The sequence below is a fragment of the Trematomus bernacchii genome, unplaced genomic scaffold (assembly GCF_902827165.1).
Source record: "Trematomus bernacchii unplaced genomic scaffold, fTreBer1.1, whole genome shotgun sequence".
NCBI lineage: Eukaryota > Metazoa > Chordata > Actinopteri > Perciformes > Nototheniidae > Trematomus > Trematomus bernacchii.
In genome coordinates this window covers 342,718-365,645 of record NW_022987710.1, presented here as the reverse complement: position 1 = coordinate 365,645, position 22,928 = coordinate 342,718, and the positions used below count along the sequence as shown (strand labels likewise).

The window sequence follows — 22,928 nt, the reverse complement described above, 5'->3', positions numbered from 1 at the left end:
TAAAATAATCCCATATATTTTCGAGGAGCTAAACTTAAAATAAGGTCCATCCCCCAGATGAAGTTCTTATTCAGTCTAATATTCAAGTAGGCTACTACAACCTGTACAGCTCCATACATCTTGTCCCCACTGGTGGTCTTTGTATTGTTCACTACAAAACTCACACGTTTCTACAAACTGAAGGAAATCGCTGCTGCACAGAACCAGAACATTCAGAGGTCTGCTACCACACTTAGGAAGTTCTTTGCACCACATTTAAGAAAAGTGCCACTGCAGTTATTTATTATTCACTTTGGACTTTTAGTTCCTGTTTTTGGGTAAAAATTCCCAAAACACTGGATTCCATTATATGCAACTATCGTTCCTGCCTTTATGTCTGGGTCTTTCAAGCTTCCCTCTTTCAGTTTGTCAAACATTGCATTTAGCATGTGAGTTAACTTTACTGTGATATCATCAGGGTTATTTTCTCTTCCATGGTCATTGGTCTGATCCCCAATTTATGTTGAATACTGAACCCCAGTTTTTCTAAATGACCCCACTCCATGGTTTTGTGGATGAATGAGAGGTTGTATGTACAGAAAATGTTCACATGAGAACAACTGTTGATGGTAAATGAACAACAAATACACCAGTAAAAGCATACACATTTGAATGGACAGAAATCTGGCTGCAAGTTCCATTTCTATGCGCAGTTATTCAGGAGCTTTGGGGTATCTCACAGTCTTCATCTAAAAATGGAGTTCGATGGATTAGCAGATCATTACGAATTCAACCTCCATCTGTTGAAGAAGTGGAAAGCTACAGAAAAGCTACTGAGTGAAATGTTTTGTTTACTTGCATTTGAAGCTCTCACACTAATTTCCAAAGGGTTGTGAGTGAGGGACATTACATTCGAATTCGACAAATGCTAATCATATTAGATCGTGGAACAGATGTAAGGTTAGGTCTGCTTCTTCTTTTCTAATATTAGGCTACATGTTATGTTTCTGACTGGCCTTCACACACAAGCTGACTCCGAGTCAGTTAGGGTCTCAGTAACAGAGCAGCAGAGTGCAGGTGCTGTAGCCCCCCCCCCCCCCCCCCCCCCCTCACTGCTGGGGACAGAGCCATGTGTAGCGGCCAAAACCAGCAGCAGCAGCCGGTGCACCGACTCCGCTCCGCTCACCGACTCCGCTCCGCTCACCGCCTCTCCTCTTCTCTCACCGCCGCCTCTGAGCGCCCCGTTGGCCGGGAGAGAGCGCTCCCCACCCTGCGGCAGGAGGCTCGCAGCGCGGGGCGGGGAGCGAATCCACGTTGCCGCTGTACCCTACAGGGTCACACCGAGCGGAACCGGGTCAGACCAATGTGGTTCCAGCCGGACAGAAGGAAGAAAATGGGAGAATGGGGATAAACAAATGACATAACAAACAAATACACAAACAAACAAACAAACAAACATAGAGGCCTGGGTTTCTCTCCGGTTAGTTATTCCTCCCGAGTTCTTCGCAGAGTGTTTTTTTTCTAAACTTTAATACCTTTGTCAGACCGGAAATGCAGAATCCCGAGTAAAGTTTCTCAATATTAACTTTTCATAGACTATTTGCAATGGAACGCCAGTATGAGCCTTTGAAACTCAGGATATTAACACTAAATCATGTATGTATCTATAATTGGCAGTTAAGTGTCCCCTCATAATCATTATAACTTTATTATATGGCTAAGTGAATTATTGTATTAGGCGAGCATCGAACATGAAGCGTATAGGCTACACGCCGTCTCTTATTTGTACCTTATTTGCATGCAATGTCATTGAAGTAGGCTAGGTCTCAAAATGTGCTTTTTTGTGTCTTTAATATATTTTATGATATTTTATTTCACATGATAATATTTTAGTATAGGCTACCAATAACTCAACTAAATTGAGTTTAAAGACATTCAATTGTGCATTACAACTGGTTGAAATTAATTACATTATAGCCTTTAAATATAATTTCAATATATTGGCCTTTGTTCCTGTCAGTGACGCTCAACAGAGAGTCTCCCTGTTGGTATTATTATCCTTTCACTTCATTTCTAGGTTGATCATTCTGTTTCCCTTTTATATCTTAAATGATGACTGAATTAATACTTACATTGTCTCTGTAGGGATTTTAAAGTAGGTATACTTATTAATCAGTATATTGCACTTTATCATACTTTCATCACAATATCAATATCACTCTATAAAACATGCCAGTTTGCATTTGATTACCTCTTAAAATAATCGTAATAATCCCAGAATATGTCGCTAATCCCCCAGAGTTTTTTCATGTCTGTTTTAGGCTGAATTTAAAACACGTAATGAGATTGTATGCTAATACAACACTTGTAAGTATTATCAACGTACAATTTGATTATTAGACTGTCATGACATTTAATTTAGCTGACGCTTTTATCCAATTACAAGTGCAAAAAACCTTATTGATACAAAGTCAGAACAACAAGAAACATGCAGATATATTCACCTCAAATAAAACAAACATGAGTGCTGTTTTTTAAACTTACTGTATACATGTTTTACACTTACAATATTAACATAATATTCCTAGAATATCCTTGTAGGATTTAAAAGGTGTCTGTTGTACTGTAAAGGAATGATATAGTCTATAATGGCAGTTTATTCTCTATATAATATGATTGTAATATGACTGTGGTGAGTTTATAGTGATTATTGTGTTGTCATGGCAAGTTTGACCCTACTTCCACTGTGTGGTTCCTTTGTGTCAGGATATGTAGCCAGGACTCTGTGGTGCTGTTTGGGCTTCCTGCAGTATATGATATCTTTGTATCGTGTTTCACAGTGTGTCTGTGGTTCAGAGCTGATGTATGTGTCTGTTTGTGGAGTTTGATCTCCTCTTGTATCATCTTTAACGGTCCTGTAGGGAAACACAGTGTCTGTGGCTTTATAGAGGTTTTACTGGATTTGCATTGTAACTTCCATCTACAGACTAATATTGCTCTTATGTTCCTCTAAAGGCGTTTATAGTGTGTCTGTGTTTCTCAAGTGACACTTGAGGATTCTTCATAGTTTTTTAAAACCCAAAGATCACTTTTCTCTCCTTTGGGCATATCTCTCTTTCATACCATGTAATGTTCAAACATCTGCTCGATTCACCAACATAATACATTCATTTGAGATGGTTCATCATTTATCGTGAATGTGAATATCTTTTTAAGGATCCAAACATAATTGTATTGATGTTTTTGTGATAAAAAAATATTAGGATGGCACTTCTTTCTGCATGGTATACTGTAAGCTGTGTGGATATAGGGGGTGCTGTACACTCCATTCACCTCAAAGGTCAGTTCATAAGTTTAAACACAAAACAGCAGAGCGTCACTGTGCTGTGATAAAACAAATACAAAAATACGAGATGTCAAGTGAATACTTTTACATTTTTAATTTGGAAGGCTTCCTGTTCCTTTTCCATTTTCAGAGTGAGATATTATTACTTTGTTCGCTGACATCTAGCCTACGTGTATTCCCCACTTATTATTATTATTATTATTATTATTATTATTATCCTGTGTTGTTACACAGTAATGTATTACTTTAAAAGGGCCTCAAACTGCAGAATAATTACTTTTTGAGTAAGCCATAATATTCCTGTACTTAACTTAATATTTTACGTGCAAAACATCCACCAAACAAATAAGTATAACCCTTTCCTCCAGTTAACTTTGTTCCAATTCTGACTTTTCTGAGGACTAAACTTCAAGTTCAGGAGGTTTTTTTATCACTCAAAACTATATAAAACGCAGTTGAAATAAAATGTTTTTTTACAAAAGACAAACCAGAAAAAACGAAAGGATTCCAGGTGCATCCCAACATTTATGCTCAAATAACATTTATAGAGCAGAGAGTGATTCAATAAATAAAAATGTCTATGCAAAGTAAATACTTACTCATAAACATAGTAAAATACTCAAGAAGCAATAAAAAAGAATGTGAGAGCTGATTGGCCATATCTATGATCTATGTGTCTCATTGATATATATAACTTTGTGTAACGTGAATCGAGCAGACAACAGCAACAACCTCAGAAAATAACAAGTTAATAAAACATGATTTGTGTGTTTGAGGCTTTAATTACAGAGAAAGTAATAGAGTGTGTCCCTGCAGTGAGTGGATCCGGTCAGATCTCCATAGATCACATCTGATCAGCTGTCAGCTTCTTATTGACTTCCCACCGGAGCGGCTGTTTGTGCGTTTTAGCAGAGAGGCATTTAACGGTTTACGGGGTTCCGGAGTGGCATTTGGACACGAGGTATAGCACCGGATAGGAGTTTGTTTTCCGTCTCGTAACGGGACAGGAAAAGAAAGCAGCCTGTGGAGTGAGAGGGAGCCGCAGAGCTATAGCTGGACCCAGAGAGAGGCGGTCAGGCGCGGTGTTACCATCCAAACTTGTGCAAAAGACGCGGGAGAAACAACTTCATTTACTCTGTGCTGTTGGATTAAATCAATGTCTTCCTCCTAATGAAAATAAACCATTATACACCAGTGGGTTGTTCTGCTGCCCACCGGAGCCAGTCAAGTTTTTATAAACGCACTGAAATCAGTTCGTGCATAGGCTACTAATCGATACCGATCCATAATCCCACACAGTGATCAGTTCCTCGGGATCACGGAGCACACACACTCTCTCACAGACATCAGCGGCGTCACCGGGTTGTACTTGTGAAACTGCGTGAGGAGGATCGATGTTTCCCTCCTGATCAATAAGCAGAGTGTGTGATCAGTTCGGGCTTTGCAGGGTCAGTGCGCACAGTCCACGGCCGCACACACACCGAGCAGCCGGGCAGCGGACCGAGTGGAGGACCGGAGCCGGAGAGCAGACAGCAGAGCAGCGGAGAGGAGGTGGCGCTCCGTTCTGCGTCCGGGACACACCGACCCACTCTCTCTCCCCCTCCCTCTCTCTTCTTTACCGTCTCCTCCTGTTGGAGATAACATTAACGGAAAGCAGCTGTCGGTTGTTTTAGAGGCGAGGCGGCCGTCTGGCAGCTCAGGGATCCCGTTGTGCCCTTTCTTTCTTCCTCTCCAGTTCTCTTTCTCCGCGGACACTACTGCACCGCGCACACCGTCCCGAGCACCGAGGAGCCGCACCATCGCACGCCGGCCACAGCGCGCCGCAGCACGGATAGACATGTTGCTGAGGTCCGCTGGTCACCGCGGATCTCCGGCGGTTTGAAATGCAGTTTCGGGACAATTTGGAGATTAGCACCATCCAACGGCACCGCCCTCGCCTCAGCACCGACACCACACCGGGCTTCCCTGTGATTTAATTTTTTTTTAATTTTCAGTTTTCATAACGGGACTTTTCTCTTGTTGCTGGAGATGTTCATCGTGTCAGGACAGAAAGTTGTGCGCTCCCCGGCGGAGGGCCTCTAACAGGTCCGGACAGTACATGTAACCTGAGGCGGGGTCAAAGTTCAGCCCTGGTTGGAAATGTGAAAGCGAAGGGGGCAAAAGGAGGGCTCTGTTTCCCCTCTCTCACTCCTTTTTTCTGTTCCTTCCTTTTTCTCACACACACACACACACACACACACACACACACACACACACACACACACACACACACACACACACACACACACACACACACACGCACACGCACGCGCACACACACCGGCTGGAGTTACAGTAACCCACACACACATAAACACACACCTTCCAGATCTAAGATTAGATCGACAGATATGTATTCTCCGCTATGTTTAACACAGGTGAGTGCTTTTCAAACTTTTTCAATGTTTCTTGACGCTGTTTTTTGCAGGGAGCTGTGTCCGGGCTCTCCTATAGCCTGCTGCCTGTGCTCGGGACGGTATGGGCGGTATGGACTGCTCCTATAGTCTCTGCTCTCTCTTCACACTCCCACTGCCGTCTTCCTCTGCGCGCGGCACATGGCGGACGGCGCCTCAGAAGTTCACATGTTTTAGCTCCGAGCAGTCATTTATCCCTCAGAACTTTTGTCAACTTTTCTTCGGTCCAATTTGCGTGTTTCTGAGTAGTTTGTTAGCAGGTTTGAGAAGCTGGGTGTGTGTTTCTCTGCGGGCTGCTCCTCTGACTGAAGCTCGGCTCAGGCTCCCGCTGCCCGGCCAGCCTTGACCGGAGCTCCGGCTCAGAGTTTGGAGGGCGCGGGGCTTCTTTCAGGAGATCTCCCTCTTAGCGTCCCCTATGAGTCTGAATGGCACACGTTAAGCACAATGTGGAGGAGCAAAGTTAGGTGAAGGACACGTAATCCTGCTGGTGATTTCTCTTTTCGATACCCCCTAACTTTCAAACTGTGTCTGCACTCGCCGACCTGCTGTGACTGTAGTTCAGTTTCAACGAGACGTGCAATGGGATTTTTTGTTGTCATTTCATAAATGTGACACGTTGTTTCGGGGCTCCGTGCGTCTTTATATGTGTGCAGAGATAAATGTGTACGGTCGCTAACTGCAGGGTCTTGCCGGGAGGGGAAGGGTCTCTCCGCTGCAGGACTTCCAGTCCTTCTTTCGGCTGCTTGTGTTCAACAATGCAGGTTGATCCTGTTCTGTACAAATCTAAGTGGATTTGATTATGAATTGATTCCTTCCTGCTCCAGTTGAGGCCTTATATGAACCTAAGGCCTCACACAAATATGTGTGTCTACATTAAAAAACGAAATGTTTGTGTCAGAGGTGAGCTGCTGAGGTGACAGGGCAGACCTGCAGCAAGCTTAACATTACATTTTTATTTTACACTTTAACTAAAAAAAACAATGACTACACGAATTAGGATCAATTTGCATTAATTTATCCATCAGTAATTTACATTTGACCTACTTTTGCTCTTTAAAAATCCTTATCTCTGCCACAGTGTTGTGTTCAGGGTCAGAGGTTAAAAAAGGATTTAGGGGCTTTTTTGGGTGTGACATCTTGGAGATTCTAGCTGCAGATTTTGTCTTCCCTTTGCAGGAATTATTGGCTTAATCTCCTGAAATTAACCACGGCAAATGGACACAAATAGATTTCAATATTAAATCTTGAATTAAAACAAATCACAATGCTATATTTTTAAATATCTTGTAATCCAACAATTATTTGAATTAACTTTATCATAAGGATTATCTTTTAAATACATTTCAATTTCTTCAGACACCAGATGATGCACTGATATTTAAATCTTATAATTTATAAATGAGTAGATTTATAGGCTGTAAATGAATATTATATTGTCAGTGACACAAGCAGTAACATCATGTAGTGGTGTTTCTGCTGATCGGGTATTTTACCCTCAGTTTTTGGTGTAATGTCAGATTTTTGCTGCAGCTTTCATAAATCCTCAATCCTCCCAAAAACTGATTTGTCATCCTGATTTTCTGGTTAGAGATTCAGTCTGTTTGGAGACGTGTTTGAACCGCGGTTCAGAACACAAGCTTTAACGTTTAATCTGATTATCAGCCAGTAAAACCAATAATCAGCAGTTGGTTTTATAAATCCTGCTCAATGAAGAGGCAGGAAGACAAATGTTTAACAGTTTAAACAGATGTTTTTTTACTGCTTTGCTCTTGTAAAAAAATCAAGCTGATGTTTTTTTCTTTGGCTTATTGATTTCATTATTCATTTGTTTATTTTATTAATATCTATTTCTGATTTCTGATAACATTTGATCATTAAACAACATTGGACAATGGTCAGGCTGATTCTGAAGCCATGTATTCATCCCTACAAATAACAAAGACTCTGTGCCAGACACCATTTCTTTATTTGTCATCCCACATTTTTAATTGTAATATTAATATATTTATGTTTATATAATTTGCAAAATATTTATAAAGTTGAACTTTAAATTTATATTTCCTGATATAAACCCCCCCCCCCCCCCCCCCCCCCCAAACCTTGTGTCAGTAAATGTAGTGTGTGTTTTTGGCTCCTCGGCCTGCAGGGGGCGCCCTCATATGACACCTGCTAATCGATTTTTACGTAATTTAACTACTTTAACAAGGCTTTTGGTCATTTGAGGTATTTGCTGGCTTTATTTCCACGTCAGTGTCAGTGGCGTTCCAGAGATTGTGATTGCCGACGAGATCTGGATGTTTGGGGTTTGCTCAACATTATTTACGTCTTGCATGTATTGGTTTGGTTTCGGCTACTTTTTTGTCACTTGAATTTCATGATTTCAGAAAATGCCAAGAGTAGATCTTAATATAATTTTGTGGTCACTGCAGGATCTAAAAAATTAAAATGTGATTATTACAAAAGTCAAATTGAAAAAATACATAATAAACGTCACCAAAGAAACACATTTTATCCACATCCATTATTGGCCATGAATGAAATCTTAAAATGTACCACAAAGAGATCGGGTCTTCCAAATTTCATTCTGAAAACAGTGTATTTAGAAGTGTTTGTTTATCAGAGAAACAGTTTGACAGGCCTCTTGTGTAGAAAGGATCCTACTCACACTCTGCATTTCTTTCACAACTTGTGAGATTACTGTGTACTGATGGATATTATCAATTTGATATTCAATTTCCTCACTTATTTTCCATTAATAGTATGCACTTTCTTTAATGAAGTATTTTGAGAGTATTGGTGAGGTTTTGTTACTTGCATCCTGGTGTGTGTGTTTGTCTGTGTTCATACAGTGTTGTTCCTCCGCAGTGTGTTTGTGAGGTGGAGGATGATGCCATCCTCCTCCTCCTCTTTCTTCATCACCAGCCGTTAGTGGCAAGGTTTTGGCGGCTGAGCCGGGCCACGCCGGCATGCCACTGAGCCCGAGTGACACGGCGATAATTCCCTCAGTGTGTCAATAGACGGGGGGGGGGGGGATTACATGATTGTTATTCAGGGGGTTGTTGTTACAGTCCTGCTATTGGGAGCCCATTACATGTGTCACCGAGGTGCAGAGGGGGAACGTGTAAGCGTCGGCTCTCAGACTCCCCTCACGGGTTTAGAAATGGCGATTTCCTCCGATGCCGAAAGAAAGAAAGACCTTAAAAGAGAGGAAAAAACAACCTGGGGAGCAGCGTGACACGTCAGCTTAAAAACCGAGCCACAGAAAGCTCAAATAGGAGACAATATGACTGAAAGACAAATGTTTTTTGCAGTTCTCAAATTCTCAAAAATTCCTAGTATGAACATATTTTATTTTCCTAGAATATGCAGCAAAAACAGCCATTGGGTTGAAATTATCTCACATTTGATTATAAATTATTTTATTGTAATAACTATTTAATTCTGGTGAAGCTCTCTGCTTTGATTTTCACTGTAGCCTTCAATCAAAATAAGTTTCACATAGAACAAGATTGATTATCGGACCGAAAAGGGACATTTTCTACTGTTCTTAAAAAACGAAACATCAAAAATCAGCTAGTATCAGTACATTTGCTGAATCACTATCTTGACATGGATGCACAAACAGGATTATTTTATTTAAAGACACATTTCAGAAAACAGTGGAGGGGAAGCCGAAAGCGAGGGGGATTATCTCACCCCTGCTGGCAGCAAGGCACGTTTTTTAAGGCAGACAATGAGGCAGAGTGACTTGTTAAGTGGGATTTTGTTTGCGGCGGACGGACAGAGTGTGAAGCGGCGGAGGAGGCCGGTGTGTGAGCGATCAGGAAGCAGAGACGCTGCATTGTGAGGAATGTTGGTATGTGGCTGCAGCCAGAGCGCCGAGCTGCAGATCCACTGTGGAATGCGTAGTGTGTGTGTCTGCGCATGTGTGTGGAGGCTGAACAACACATCATTCCTCCAGCAGACCCTTGTTGTTCTTATAACGGCCAGAGGACATAAACAGAAACACATCTCACTTCTAACAGTAACCACAAATAACAAAAGGCGGTGTTCGGCCGTCCTGCAGAGCGTCCGAGAACGTCTGCAGAGCGGCTGGCTGCAGAGTGTCTGCAGAGCGTCTGGCTGCAGAGCGTCTGGCTGCAGAGTGTCTGGCTGCAGAGCGGCTGGCTGCAGAGTGTCTGCAGAGCGGCTGGCTGCAGAGTGTCTGCAGAGCGTCTGGCTGCAGAGCGGCTGGCTGCAGAGTGTCTGACTGCAGAGCGGCTGGCTGCAGAGCGGCTGGCTGCAGAGCGGCTGGCTGCAGAGCGGCTGGCTGCAGAGTGTCTGGCTGCAGAGCGTCTGGCTGCAGAGTGTCTGCGGAGCGGCTGGCTGCAGAGTGTCTGCAGAGCGTCTGGCTGCAGAGCGGCTGGCTGCAGAGTGTCTGACTGCAGAGCGGCTGGCTGCAGAGCGTCTGGCTGCAGAGTGTCTGGCTGCAGAGCGGCTGGCTGCAGAGTGTCTGGCTGCAGAGCGGCTGGCTGCAGAGCGTCTGGCTGCAGAGTGTCTGGCTGCAGAGCGTCTGGCTGCAGAGCGTCTGGCTACAGAGCGTCTGGCTACAGAGCGTCTGACTGCAGAGCGGCTGGCTGCAGAGCGGCTGGCTGCAGAGCTGGTGCACCCGTTTGGCTGGACCACCTCCAAGAATAAACGATGTGCTGTTTTCAGAGCCCATTCACAAGGGAGGGTGAACAATGTTATATTCAAAAAAGAGCAAGGCAGATGGTGCTCTGATCCACAGCCTGTAGATACAGTTTCCTCTTCATAGTATCAGCTCTGAGATCATATGGATTAAATCTGACAGAGGAGATTTCTGACAACACAGCTGGAAAAAACTCCTCCGGAAGTTCCTGTATTTAACTAAATGTTTTAACCCAGATCTTCAAGTTGATCCAAAAATAATACAAATACAAATCAATCTCCAGGTTCACCTCCTCAATGGGAGCCAATGGGCCAATAACACCAAGATTTATCTCGGATTGACTATCTATGAATAGTTAAGTGTTTTTTATGTATTTTTTTTCAATATGGCTCTCGAGGAGGGACTGGGCCTCCAATCCTGCTCAGGAACCCTCTGAGAGCTTTTATCCAAATAAGGAAGGTTCCAAGAAGATGTTTTCTGTCCGTCTGTGTTTTCTGTGCTCTTGGTGATGAAAGTGTTTTTCTGCCCATCCTTCAGTGTTTAGACCGACAAACTGAAATGACAGGTTTTCCACTGAGCTTCACCGCAGACGACTGTCCCAACCCTAAGAACAAAACAAAGAAACATGTAGAGGGCCATATCAACAATATCTACACTTCTCATACACTGCACCGCCAAGGTGCCATGGAAACAATGTAGAGACTCTGCATCCGTGGATTTCAGTTTTCAGACTTGACACTTGCTCGACCTTTTATTGTTGTTATTATCTAAATAAATGCATCAGTGTTTCCCCTACCATTGTCTTGGAGGGGCGCTGCGCCCCGCCAACGGAGCCCCACGCCCCCCCCTGAAATTCAAGGTGTTAAAAAAAAAAAAAGAATTATAATTTCTTTTTGAATAATTTTTTCTTTTTTATATATATAGCACCAAATTGCAACTATTCTATATCTACTGTCACTTTTCACATTGAACATGTGCTCTTTTATTAAATAAACTAAACGCTTTCATTTTAAGTTGTGAGTTTAGTGTTTTTGACCCTAAGAAACACCGATGCATTCATCAATAACAATAATCCACAGCTCCTCTCTGCTCCAGAGGATTTAAAAAATATATATCCCAATGCCAATAAGTTCAATATTCAGACAGATTCTGAACACATGCGGAATCTTCTGACTGAGTCAATAACCAAAACCATTCAAAGTTAGATCAGTTTCATAATATTGTTGATAATCTTTTGCCAGTTTGAATATATTTTAAGAGAGGAGGAGGGGGGAGAGCAGGTGTAACCAACCCCAAATTGGGTCTAATCTACGACATGCTTTCTAACCACATTCCCACCCTTAATAACTGGGCAGTATTCATCAGCCAAAGCCTCATAATGCACCTTTAATTCACCTTTAATCCCTGATGGGAGCCTCGGTGCTTGTGGCGGCCTCTTTCTGCTCGCCTGCCGCTGGTTTGTTGGTTGGTCGATAGTTGGTGGGATTCTGTTTTTTTTCTTCGGGTTTGGCAGACCCCCACAGACCCACATTCCTGCCTGAAAGCCAAGAAAGCGGGAGACAGGCTGAACTGACACTAAAGAGTGTGTGTGGGCCGAGAGAGAGCGCTCTGCAGCCTGAACCCAGCACACACAACCATTCTCTATTTGCCTTCTGACCTGTGATCAGCCAGCGGATTACTGTCACAATCACAACTCATTCTTTGTACACAACTTCCTTCTTTCTTCCTTTTGCATTCGCTGCTATCCTTCCTTTGTTGTTTCCTTCTTTGTCTTGTATTGCCTCTCAACTTGCTTCCTTAACCCCTTCTGTTCTCCAGACTCTCCTTGTATCATTATTTATTTCGGTTTTCCCCTTTGTTGTCTGTTTCTTTGCTTCTGTTCTTTTTCCTCCTTGTAAACTTACTGAGCTGCTTCTCTGCTTTGCTTTCTTCGTCATACTTTCCTTTTCCTATCTGATGAATGTCCTACGGTCTTCTTTGTGTCAATCTTGTCTCTGTTTTATCCCCTCTAGTTCCTTTCTTTGCCCCTTCTTTCCTTCTTTGTTCCCTCTTTCATTTCCATCCCTACTTTATTTCCTTCAGCATTTCCCTCTCCCCTTGATCATTTTTATCCTTCCTTCTGTCCTTCTTTTAACTAGAATTTAAAAGCACTACAATTTCCAAATAAGATCATTTGGGATTCCTGTGTGCTTTCTTCTCTTCTCAAGGAGGCACCCACTTCCAGTTTCGCGAATTTCAAGAAGACATCACTTAAAGGGGACCTATCATGCAAAATGCACTTTTGTACGTCTTTTCTACATGAATATGTGTCCCCGGTGTTCCAGGGAACTCACCAAGTGTCAGAAAACACAACCCTCTCTATTTTCCTCCATACCCAAATCTCTAAAAAAGGGGCTGCAACGGATCTGATAAAAACTGATCCAGATTTGAACACTTTCCTGACGTCAGGACGGTGGCGCTACGGCTATTGGGCCAACTCCACCAATCAGGAGGAGACAGCCACGGCCATTGCAGTTCGAAAGCGCTGGAGACGCTGTAGTACATATGCCAGGCCTGTAGATGGTGCTGTTCTCACAGAATCAACCCTTGCTAAAACAGAGCTAAAAAATGTCAAATTGAGCTAAATGAGGCATGGCTAAAATGCATGATCTGTTTGGTATTTTGAAAAAAAAAGAGTATAAATATGCCTTATATAGGTATGGTCCTACACTATATTATTCAAATATAGCATGATAGGTCCACTTTAAGTTCTGAACCTCTCCAAAGGCATTCATTACAAACTCACGCTGTGCAGCCAAACTTTGTTCAAACTCACAACACATTTCATACTCCCAGCTGCTCAGGAAGAAAGCCCTCAGGATTATCAAAGACCCCCATCACCCCAGCCACAAACTGTTCTGTCTGCTGCCGTCTGGCAGACGTTACCGCAGCATCAGGACTAAAACCACCAGACTCAGGGACAGTTTCATCCCACAGGCCAGAAGACTATTAAACACCTGAACTTTTGAAACAACATCCATAACATTCATCAATGTTCCAGTTACTGTATATAGACTATTCTGCACTGTTTCTATAATATTATGTTTCTATTATATTCTATTTTATTTTATTTACTTGTACTATTTTATCTGTGTTATTGTGTTGCACTGTTGGAGGAGTCTGTGACCTAAGATTGTCATTGTCATAACTACACTGTAGCTATGTACACATAACAATAAAAGCCTTGAAACTTGAAAATAAAGTAAAGAACCAAACCTTCCAAAAATGTTGTGCTGAAAGTGTCCAAAAATGATGCTACAAAAACCTTTTTCTCATGGAAAGAAGTAACTGTCATACAGCCTAAATGAAGAAATTAAACTACATGACACAGAATATATATGTAAAGATATATATCTATAATATATATCAATACAAATAAATAGATATATGATGATACAGTTTAGAGTGGAATCAAGTGATTTTCCTTTAAAGCAGGAAGCTGTGTTGTTGCATGTTGGTTTGATTGTCATTGACACGTCTCTCCTCTCCCTTCCTCAGGATGAATTCCATCCTTTCATCGAGGCCCTGCTCCCCCACGTCCGGGCCTTCGCCTACACATGGTTCAACCTGCAGGCCCGCAAGAGGAAGTACTTCAAGAAGCATGAGAAGCGCATGTCCAAGGAGGAGGAGCGCGCCGTGAAGGACGAGCTGCTGGGCGAGAAGCCGGAGGTCAAACAGAAGTGGGCGTCTCGCCTCCTGGCCAAGCTGCGCAAGGACATCCGGCCTGAGTTCAGAGAGGACTTTGTGCTGACGGTGACGGGGAAGAAGGCTCCGTGCTGTGTGCTCTCCAACCCCGACCAGAAGGGCAAGATGAGGAGGATCGACTGCCTGCGCCAGGCGGACAAAGTGTGGAGGCTGGACCTGGTCATGGTGATTTTATTCAAAGGGATTCCCCTCGAAAGTACTGACGGGGAGAGGCTGGTAAAGTCTCCTCAGTGTTCAAACCCCACCCTGTGTGTGCAGCCGCATCACATTGGAGTTTCAGTTAAGGAGCTGGATCTCTACCTGGCCTACTTCGTGCACGCCGGTAAGTCCCTGAGTCTCCTCTTATTCTTCTTCATGTGTGTGAGTGTGTGATTGGATGCTGAGCTGTTGCTCTTTGTAAAAGTGTACATGTGATAAAAACATGATGAACACACAACGACACACCTTCAGAAGCTCCACAGTCTTGATGTTGTTTCTTCTGTAATATAAGGGCAGCCATTTTTTCCTTTGGCTTCCTGTTGGGTCTCACTTCATCTTTGGTATCTTTATTTATTGACTGCTCGTTGTTTGTTGGTTCATGCTTTTTCTTATCTATATATATGTTGAAATACCAAAACATTTTTAAAACAGTGCAGTGGTTTAACTTGACTCTGGGTCTTCTCGAGGCAGCCATAATGTCTGTAGCATTGAGCTTGAGATCAGCAGTTTAGTGATATTCCCATTCTGGATATCAAGAGAGCAAATGTGAATCCTGCACACAGCCTATAAAGCTGAAAGAGACCTGACTGTAAGTTATGTCAAAACTAACGTTGGCATACCTTTTTTATAAAAGAGGTCTTTGGCTTTGTTGCAGATTCTAGTCTAATTGTCAGTTGGATAGTTGATGAAATCTGTAGCTTTCTTTACTCTTATCAACAGGTTAGCTAACATTTTACAGAACACTTGTTTTTCCAGTGGACGTTGGCCTGTGTTCTTAGAGGGATTTGTCAAATATTTTTCAAAGTCAATTTCATTTATCTAAATAGTATTCTTGATGTTTAAATCAGTAGTTGGCAAATAATCTCTCCTCGGGTCCATTTAGTAGCCGTTTTGGGACCCAACATCATATCACATCATCAGCAGGTGCATAAGTTGACCTGAATTATAAACCACCAAGGATGAAAATCTCAGAAAATGTGAAGTCCATGACAAATGATTTAGGTCAACTTCATGAGGAATGTGATGTGAAACAATGGTAAGATGATTTTAAATGCTAACATTTTTCTTTCTTGTTTTAAGACATAGATACCCATTTCTAATTTTTTTTTTTTTAATTATCTTCTTTGGGCTCTAAATTCACACTCATCAGTATATGATTTGGTTCCGATTATCTTCTGTTGATTTTTAGGATGAAAAAGCACCTTCCCTCTCACAGCACGCTGTGTCTCAGAGACAAACGCGTTATCAGCGTCAGACAGGCATCAGACAGGCATCAGACAAGCATCACTTCATCAGCGGTCAGTAAAGCAGTAGTCGGGGGGGGGGGGGGGGGGGGGGGGATCTGTGCCGGTCCTCCTGACCCCGGCCTTCTGAGAGCAGAGCAGAGCTTCTGCCAGAAGCTGGCACATTTAACAGGTTTAAAAAAACAAACACAATTATCTCCAGAGAGATTGCTCAGCATGTTTCCCCGATTTGTGACTGATTTCACAGGAAGATCATTTGGCTGGTTGGAATATTTGAGCATGCAGCAGCGAGCATGCAGAGTTTTTGGCAGACGCTCGCAGTGCTTGGCACATAGCTCAAAGTTTGTTGGAGCTTTAGAGTTTTCAGATATCTTTACCAGGATAACAGACACAACCTTGATATATCCTTGTTATCATGGTTGTCTTATTTTGATTTGCTAAAGTTTTATTTTCTGAGAAATCAGAATATTACATTACATTGCATGTAGCTGACGCTTTTATCCAAAGCGACTTACAAAAAGTGCATTCGACCAGGAAGATACAAACTTGAAGAAAACAGAATCATATAAGTACATCAGGTTTCATAGAGCCTAAACATTTCAAGTGCTACTCAACTGGCTTTAGATAAACCAGTCCTTTATTAGTATATAAGTGCTTTGTTAGAAATTCTTTGTTAGTAATTCTATCGCTCGAAGTGGAGTCGAAAGAGATGATATTTCAGTCTGCTCCTGAAGATGTGTAAGCTATCTGCTGTCCTGATGTCAATGGGGAGCTCATTCCACCATTGTGGAGCCAGGATAGCAAACCCACGTGTTTTTGCTGATGGGAACTTGGGTTCCCCTCGCAGTGCTGGTGCAGCGAGCCGTTTGGCTGATGCAGAGCGGAGTGCACGTGCTGGGGTGTATGGTTTAACCATGTCCTGGATGTAGGAAGGGCCAGATCCATTCACAGCATGGTACACAAGTACCAGTGTCTTGAAGTGGATTCTAGCAGTTACTGGAAGCCAGTGAAGGGAGCGGAGGAGCGGTGTGGTGTGGGAACATTTAGGAAGGTTGAAGACCAGACGAGCCGCTGCATTCTGGATGAGCTGCATAGGTCGGATGGCACATGCAGGTAGACCAGCCAGGAGGGAGCTGCAGTAGTCTAGGCGTGAGATGACGAGAGCCTGGGCCAGAACCCGGGCGTTTCTCAATGTCGAGTACGCTTGCTTGGTAGCACATGTCTGCCGAGCATCTTGCTTCAGAAGCGAGTCAAGAATACTTCCTGGCATTCGGAAAACAAAGAGTGGAACACGCTAGCAAGTGTGCAGGTGTGCGTCATATGAGAGGCCTCGCCTTACATCTTCCGCCACAGATTTGGGGAAATTGGTCCGTGCGCAAAGCATTGTGGGGATTTTAAGACCGCGAAGTCTACTCATGTGCACACTCGATATTTCTCCAAACGGAGTACGCCGGGCTCGGTAGATTTCCAAGTATGCTGGAGATTGGAACAGTACTTCTGCGGCACTCGATGACGTAGTATGCTTGAAATAGTGGCTCTGAAGCAGCTTTACTCGCGATTGAGAAACACCCCCTGCGTCGTTTTCTGGGTCAGGAGGGGACGTATCCTCCTGATGTATATGAATGAATATCCAATGACAATCCAACAGTTTCAAGTATTTTGTAAATTCAGTTGAATTATTACTGAATTTCAGTAATTTTTCCTGACCCTGGAATCAGCAAAGAATCCTCAAGGTCTATCCAGTGGCTGTCACGGCTGGGCGGCAAGGTACAACATGGCCCAAATGCAGAAGATTGGTTGAAAACAAAAACTTCTTTAATTGCGGAACAAGGCCAGGCAACAAGGTAAAATAAGGCAAGGCAAAACAAAAACTCCTTCAGAATCAAAATCTGTCCAGAAACATCAAGAATCTCACAAAGACTGACAGAAAAACCAGAACTTAAATGCACACAAGACTAATCACACAAACAAGACACAGGTGGGGAGGCTGGAGAAAACACAGGGGCACCAGGTGAACACAATCAGGTAATCAGGCAGGAGGGAACACAGAGACAGGAAGCAACAGACAAGACAGGGGGTGAACATTTTTCAAAATAAAAAAGGAAACCAAAGACAGATCTTGACGGGACAAAATAAAACAGAGAAAACTAATACGGATCATAACTGTGGCTGCTGTGGAACTTTAGGCACACATGAATCAGCAGATGCAGAAGATTACTCACTTGAATTAATAGCAATAAATAATAGTAGTAATGTGATTGACAGCTCTAGATACTTCTAAATGCCATGTTTTCCTTTCTTGTTCTTCACATTCTTTTAAGGAAAAACTTACATGTATTTGGGGGTTCAAATGCAAACAGAAAAAGTGATGTCATGAAAATATGTTTTTGGAAGGACATCTTAAGGAAAAAAGGCATTTTATGTTGCAGATTATACTTCCTGTCCTGTTTTTGTGGAGATGCGCCTGTCAGTAGTCACAAACCCGCACAGCGTTCTGAGAAAGATCTTGGTCTGTGAAAATGACAATGCTTTCCTTCTGGCAGACTGCTCCCACCCCGACCCTCAGCCCGCGGTGTGTTTGCACTGTGCGGTGGCAGCAACCAGCTGTGGACGCTTCACACTGCGCTCCTTCAGTCAGAGGAAAATAAATGTTATTTGGCTGAAGCTGCAGTCGCTGGTTTGTGGCTTTCTGTTGAGGTGGACTCTCAGTGGGAGAAAGCTTCAATGGTTGGCACAGGCTGAGAAGCCGTCAGAGAGATGATGCTTCTCTGCAGGAAAACACTGACGGATCATTGGTGGAGATATGTTTGTGTTCTCTTTTGCTAAATTAAGGTTTTTGTTTGATCCGGAATGTCTTTTCATAACAGTTCAGGAGTTTCTATCTTGAGAGGGAGAAGTGCAAGGCGCCCACAGAGCACCCCCCCCCCCCCATTCCCCTTTCTCTCTCCCCCCGTTTAGTTGTAGGAGGCTCAGGTTTCGTCCTGCCCCTTATTTAAGGCTACGGAGCTTTTCTGGAGCGGTGGCGTTGATTGAAAGCCACGTGAAGGCGGCTGACCTCCAGGGGGGAACGGGCCGGAGGCGGGCTCTGTCAGGGCTGCCGAGCCCGTAATTAAATTCATCCCCATACCACTGACTCCGTGTGGGGGGGGGGCAACAGTGTTGCCAGTAGAAACCGCAGCGCACCACCAATCATTCATCATTTAATCCTCTGAGCATTCAGCAGCAGGATGTTAGAACCTCAAAGACATGAAATCTGAAGTTGGTCTGAACTTTATATTAAAGGTAGGGTAGGTAAGTTTGAGAAACCAGCTCGAGATCGCTAGAATTTGAAAATACACAGCCGGAGAAAATCTGCCACTTCCTTACAGAGCCCCTCCTCCAACACACACGAACGCGCACATGACCAATGAGGGCACGAGATAAGTTTGTGCACAGATGGAAGGCTGACAGGCAGGTAGGCCATCCAGTTATTTTAGCCGGGCCGGCTAAAATGATTGGTCGTGCTTTTTACAGTACTACAGCTTCCACAGATGACATTTTTTATGGATTTTTTGTCAAAGCACTTCAGATATTCATTGCTATCGGGATGTTAAGAGCATTCCATGGAATATAAAAGTGTATCTCGAGCCGGTTTCTCAAACTTACCTACCCCACCTTTAAGTTTAATTTGGTTTCAGGAGAAGCAGTAAAAGATTCAAAGTGTGTTCCTTCAGTCCGGCAGCTGTCTTATGTTTTTTTTTTTTACTTTAATGCAACTATTTTTTGTACTATCTTGAAATTCTATTGATCGAATTTGGGTCTTCACTCTGACACACTTTTTGGTGTGTCATTTTATTTAGGGTTGTTTTTAAAGCTCTTATGATTGTTGAATGACACTCAGAGCTCTCGGTTAAAGTTCTGTAAAATGGTGGTTAAATCTAAATCTGACTGCGTGTAGGACAGGCAGGGTGTACATTTAAGTCATTAACAAGTCAAAATATTTCTGTTGTCGGACCTTTTGTATTGTGAGGTTTAAAAGAAATGTTTTATATATATATATTTTTTAATTGTAGATTTTCAATTGTAGGTTTTATAAAGGAAATGATGAATAAATCAATGACACCATGTCACCAAAACGGCTAAATATTGTGGACTTCTCTTCCAGTTTGGTGCAGAATGATGCCGTTGTACAGCGAGGAGTTCAGAAAACAGGAAGTAGCTGCTGGCTGTCTTACAGGTGGAGCTTTTCACAAGAACAGACTCTCACTGACTGCAGTCAACTGTGAACACACACACACACACACACACACACACACACACACGCACACGTACACACACAAACAGTCATATGTCTGAGCAGTTAGTGTGTGTGTGTGTGTGTTTAGGGTCAAGGGTCAGCCCCCCTCCTCTCCCTGATTTACGAGCTCGCCCACAGCAGCAGAAGCGGGTGTCACTATCACAGGAACGCTTAACACGTGCAGAAAGGTCAGAGGTCACAGCGTGGAGGTCGTGCCCCCTATCATCAGCCCGTTTAACCTCTAGGATAAACACCCCCACCTCATTAACAGCACACACACTCCCACAGAGCTCGGGGGGACAGGAACAGGAACAGGAACAAAAAGTTAGAAAAGGTCGACTCCAGCACTCAGTGATTTAGAACCATCATAGCCGGAAATAAAGACGTTAACATTTATTACAGATGAGATAATATTTATGTGCGCAGTAAAGTTAATTAAATATAATTAGAGAAATGGAATCATAAACGTTTGATAGAATGAGTTGTACATTTAAGTTAGTGGCTCTGCAGCCAATCCCGTCACAGAGGTGCTTCCAGTCGTCCTCCCACTTCTTCATTTAGGTGTTTGGGCGATGAGATCAGGAGATGAGCGAGCTGATTGGACCATTTAGTGTGAGAGGATCCCTTCCATTTCTTTCTATATTTCTTCCTTCAGACATTTAGTTTTTTTAGTGGTGGAAGACATATTCCGATCCTTTACTGACGCCAACATTTTATTTTGTTTTCATTATCAAAATAAGATAACAAATGAAGCAATATCCTAACAAGAATTGTGTGTATCAAAGCCTGAAATGTCTCCTGCTCCAAATGATTGAAAACACATCAGTGACATGTTCATTCAGCTATTATCATGAACACACACATAGTGACACTACACAAATGCATCCTGTCTGTTTGATACAAATCTACAAAATAACTGAGCCTTTTTCAAACATCCATCTATATATTCTTGTTTTTAAAGATGTACGTCTTCAGTAGAAACCAATGGACTTGGAGCTGAGAGACAGACAGGAAGTCAGAAAGTGTTGAGAGACTAAGAAGGTGTTAGTTTCAGTCTTCAATTCTAAAGTATAGAACAGACATCAATAAATGTATTTATGATTATATGTAAAATCTTAATATGCTGCAGAGCAACTTCACGTTACAGTCTGACTCGATGTCCCTGGCTGCGTTCCAACACCTTTCTTCTGCAGTCTCTTTTAAAGCTAAAACATGTAAACCAACACCTTGATGTATTTGATGTAATACGTACATGTTTTGGAGTCTATTTTCTCTCTCAGGTCATTTTGAAGTGCAGTATATACTAGATGTACTGTAGGATGTGGAAGTGTTTCTGTGACTTCATCTCACCTCGTGTGTTTCTTAAGAAAGCTTCTCATGCAGCACAATTGGAGGATATCAGTGTGTGTGTGAGATAAGGAGGCTGCAGAACGTGAAGGTTTCCACTTACATACCAGGCAAACAGCAGGTGTGTGTTTGTGTGTGTGTGGAAAGTCGTCTAACCCACTTCCCTTCTTCCTCTGAGCTCTTAAAGAGATTTGGAGCTTCGTCTCTGAACTAGTTAGTGTAACTCCGACCAGCCGCCCTACAAAAGACTCCATCTTGACTAAAACCCTGAAGCCGCCACACATTCACACAGGGTGTTTCTCAATGTCGAGTACGCTTGCTTGGTAGCACATGTCTGCCGAGCATCTTGCTTCAGAAGCGAGGCAAGAATACTTCCTGGCATTCGGAAAACAAAGAGTGGAACACGCTAGCAAGTGTGCAGGTGTGCGTCATATGAGAGGCCCCGCCTAACATCTTCCGCCACAGATTTGGGGAAATTGGTCCGTGCGCAAAGCATTGTGGGGATTTTAAGACCGCGGAGTCTACTCATGTGCAGCCTCGATATTTCTCCAAACGAAGTACGCCGGGCTCGGTAGATTTCCAAGTATGCTGGAGATTGGAACAGTACTTCTGCGGCACTCGATGACGTAGTATGCTTGAAATAGTGGCTCTGAAGCAGCTTTACTCGACATTGAGAAACGGCCACACACTTATACACACACTCCGAAGGAAAAATAGTTCAACAATTAAAACGTCATGATAAGAGGAAGAAGTCACAAAATGTTATCAGTTTATAACGGTAACGTGAACTTAAGTCCAAGATTCTTCTTCTTCTCCTCTCCGCCTGTCATCATGTGGAGCTGTTTAAGGCCAAGCGCTGGTAAAAACCACAAACTTCTGTTGTGGTTATGGAAGTACACACTGTGACCACGGAAACACCCCCGACAACAAAGGCTGTGTCACACACATTCAATCATTCACATTCAATCAACCGACAATTTTTTTGAACACATTAGAATAAGAAACCTTTATTTTTTTGCCTCTAAGGACATGATCTGATTTTGGTTAAAAAGCCCATTTAAACTGTAAAATGCTTCTCAACGGGTTAAAAAAAATACATTAAAAGATTAAAAACAAAGTTCTTTGTTCTTTTATCTGAGTTTCTTATTATTAATATCAGTCAGAATAACAACACTGATCAATATACATTTAGTCAACATGTGTATTGCACAAAAATATATCTTAAAATATCTCAAGTAAGCTTTATTACCGTTTTATCCATTGAACTGGCTCTGTAGTTCAAGAACTCACAACAACCAGAAAAATAACCCCCCCCCCCCTTTTTGAGGCAGATATCAACTGATCCCCCGGCGGCGTACAGTCAGGTAATCCGCTTTAAAGTGTATTGTCAACGCTGAGCTCTCTGCAGATTCCCCTGCAAATATTCTAGTGGAACATATTTCTGCTCTCAGTGACACGAGGAGCCCACTGATGCTGAACACACTGCAAATAAACAACACACACACACACACACACACACACACACACACACACACACACACACACACACACACACACACACACACACATACACACACACACACACACACACACACACACACACACACACACACACACACACACACACACACACATAAACACACACACATGCATGTTCCCAGGAGCAAGTTGA

At 42.8% G+C, this 22,928-nt stretch overlaps 1 protein-coding gene across 2 annotated transcripts in view; it reads left to right on the top strand.

Annotated features, from left to right (window-relative positions):
• The first annotated feature begins 5,599 nt into the window (after positions 1-5,599).
• The window catches only part of nfia (nuclear factor I/A), a 114,911-nt gene continuing 97,582 nt past the window's right edge, over positions 5,600-22,928 (top strand). For both annotated transcript variants that reach the window (XM_034140996.1, XM_034140995.1), the window contains exons 1-2: positions 5,600-5,742; positions 13,985-14,513. In XM_034140996.1, coding sequence (XP_033996887.1) covers positions 5,716-5,742; positions 13,985-14,513 — 556 coding nt within the window. In that variant the 5' untranslated portion in view covers positions 5,600-5,715. The remainder of the gene's footprint in view (positions 5,743-13,984; positions 14,514-22,928) is intronic.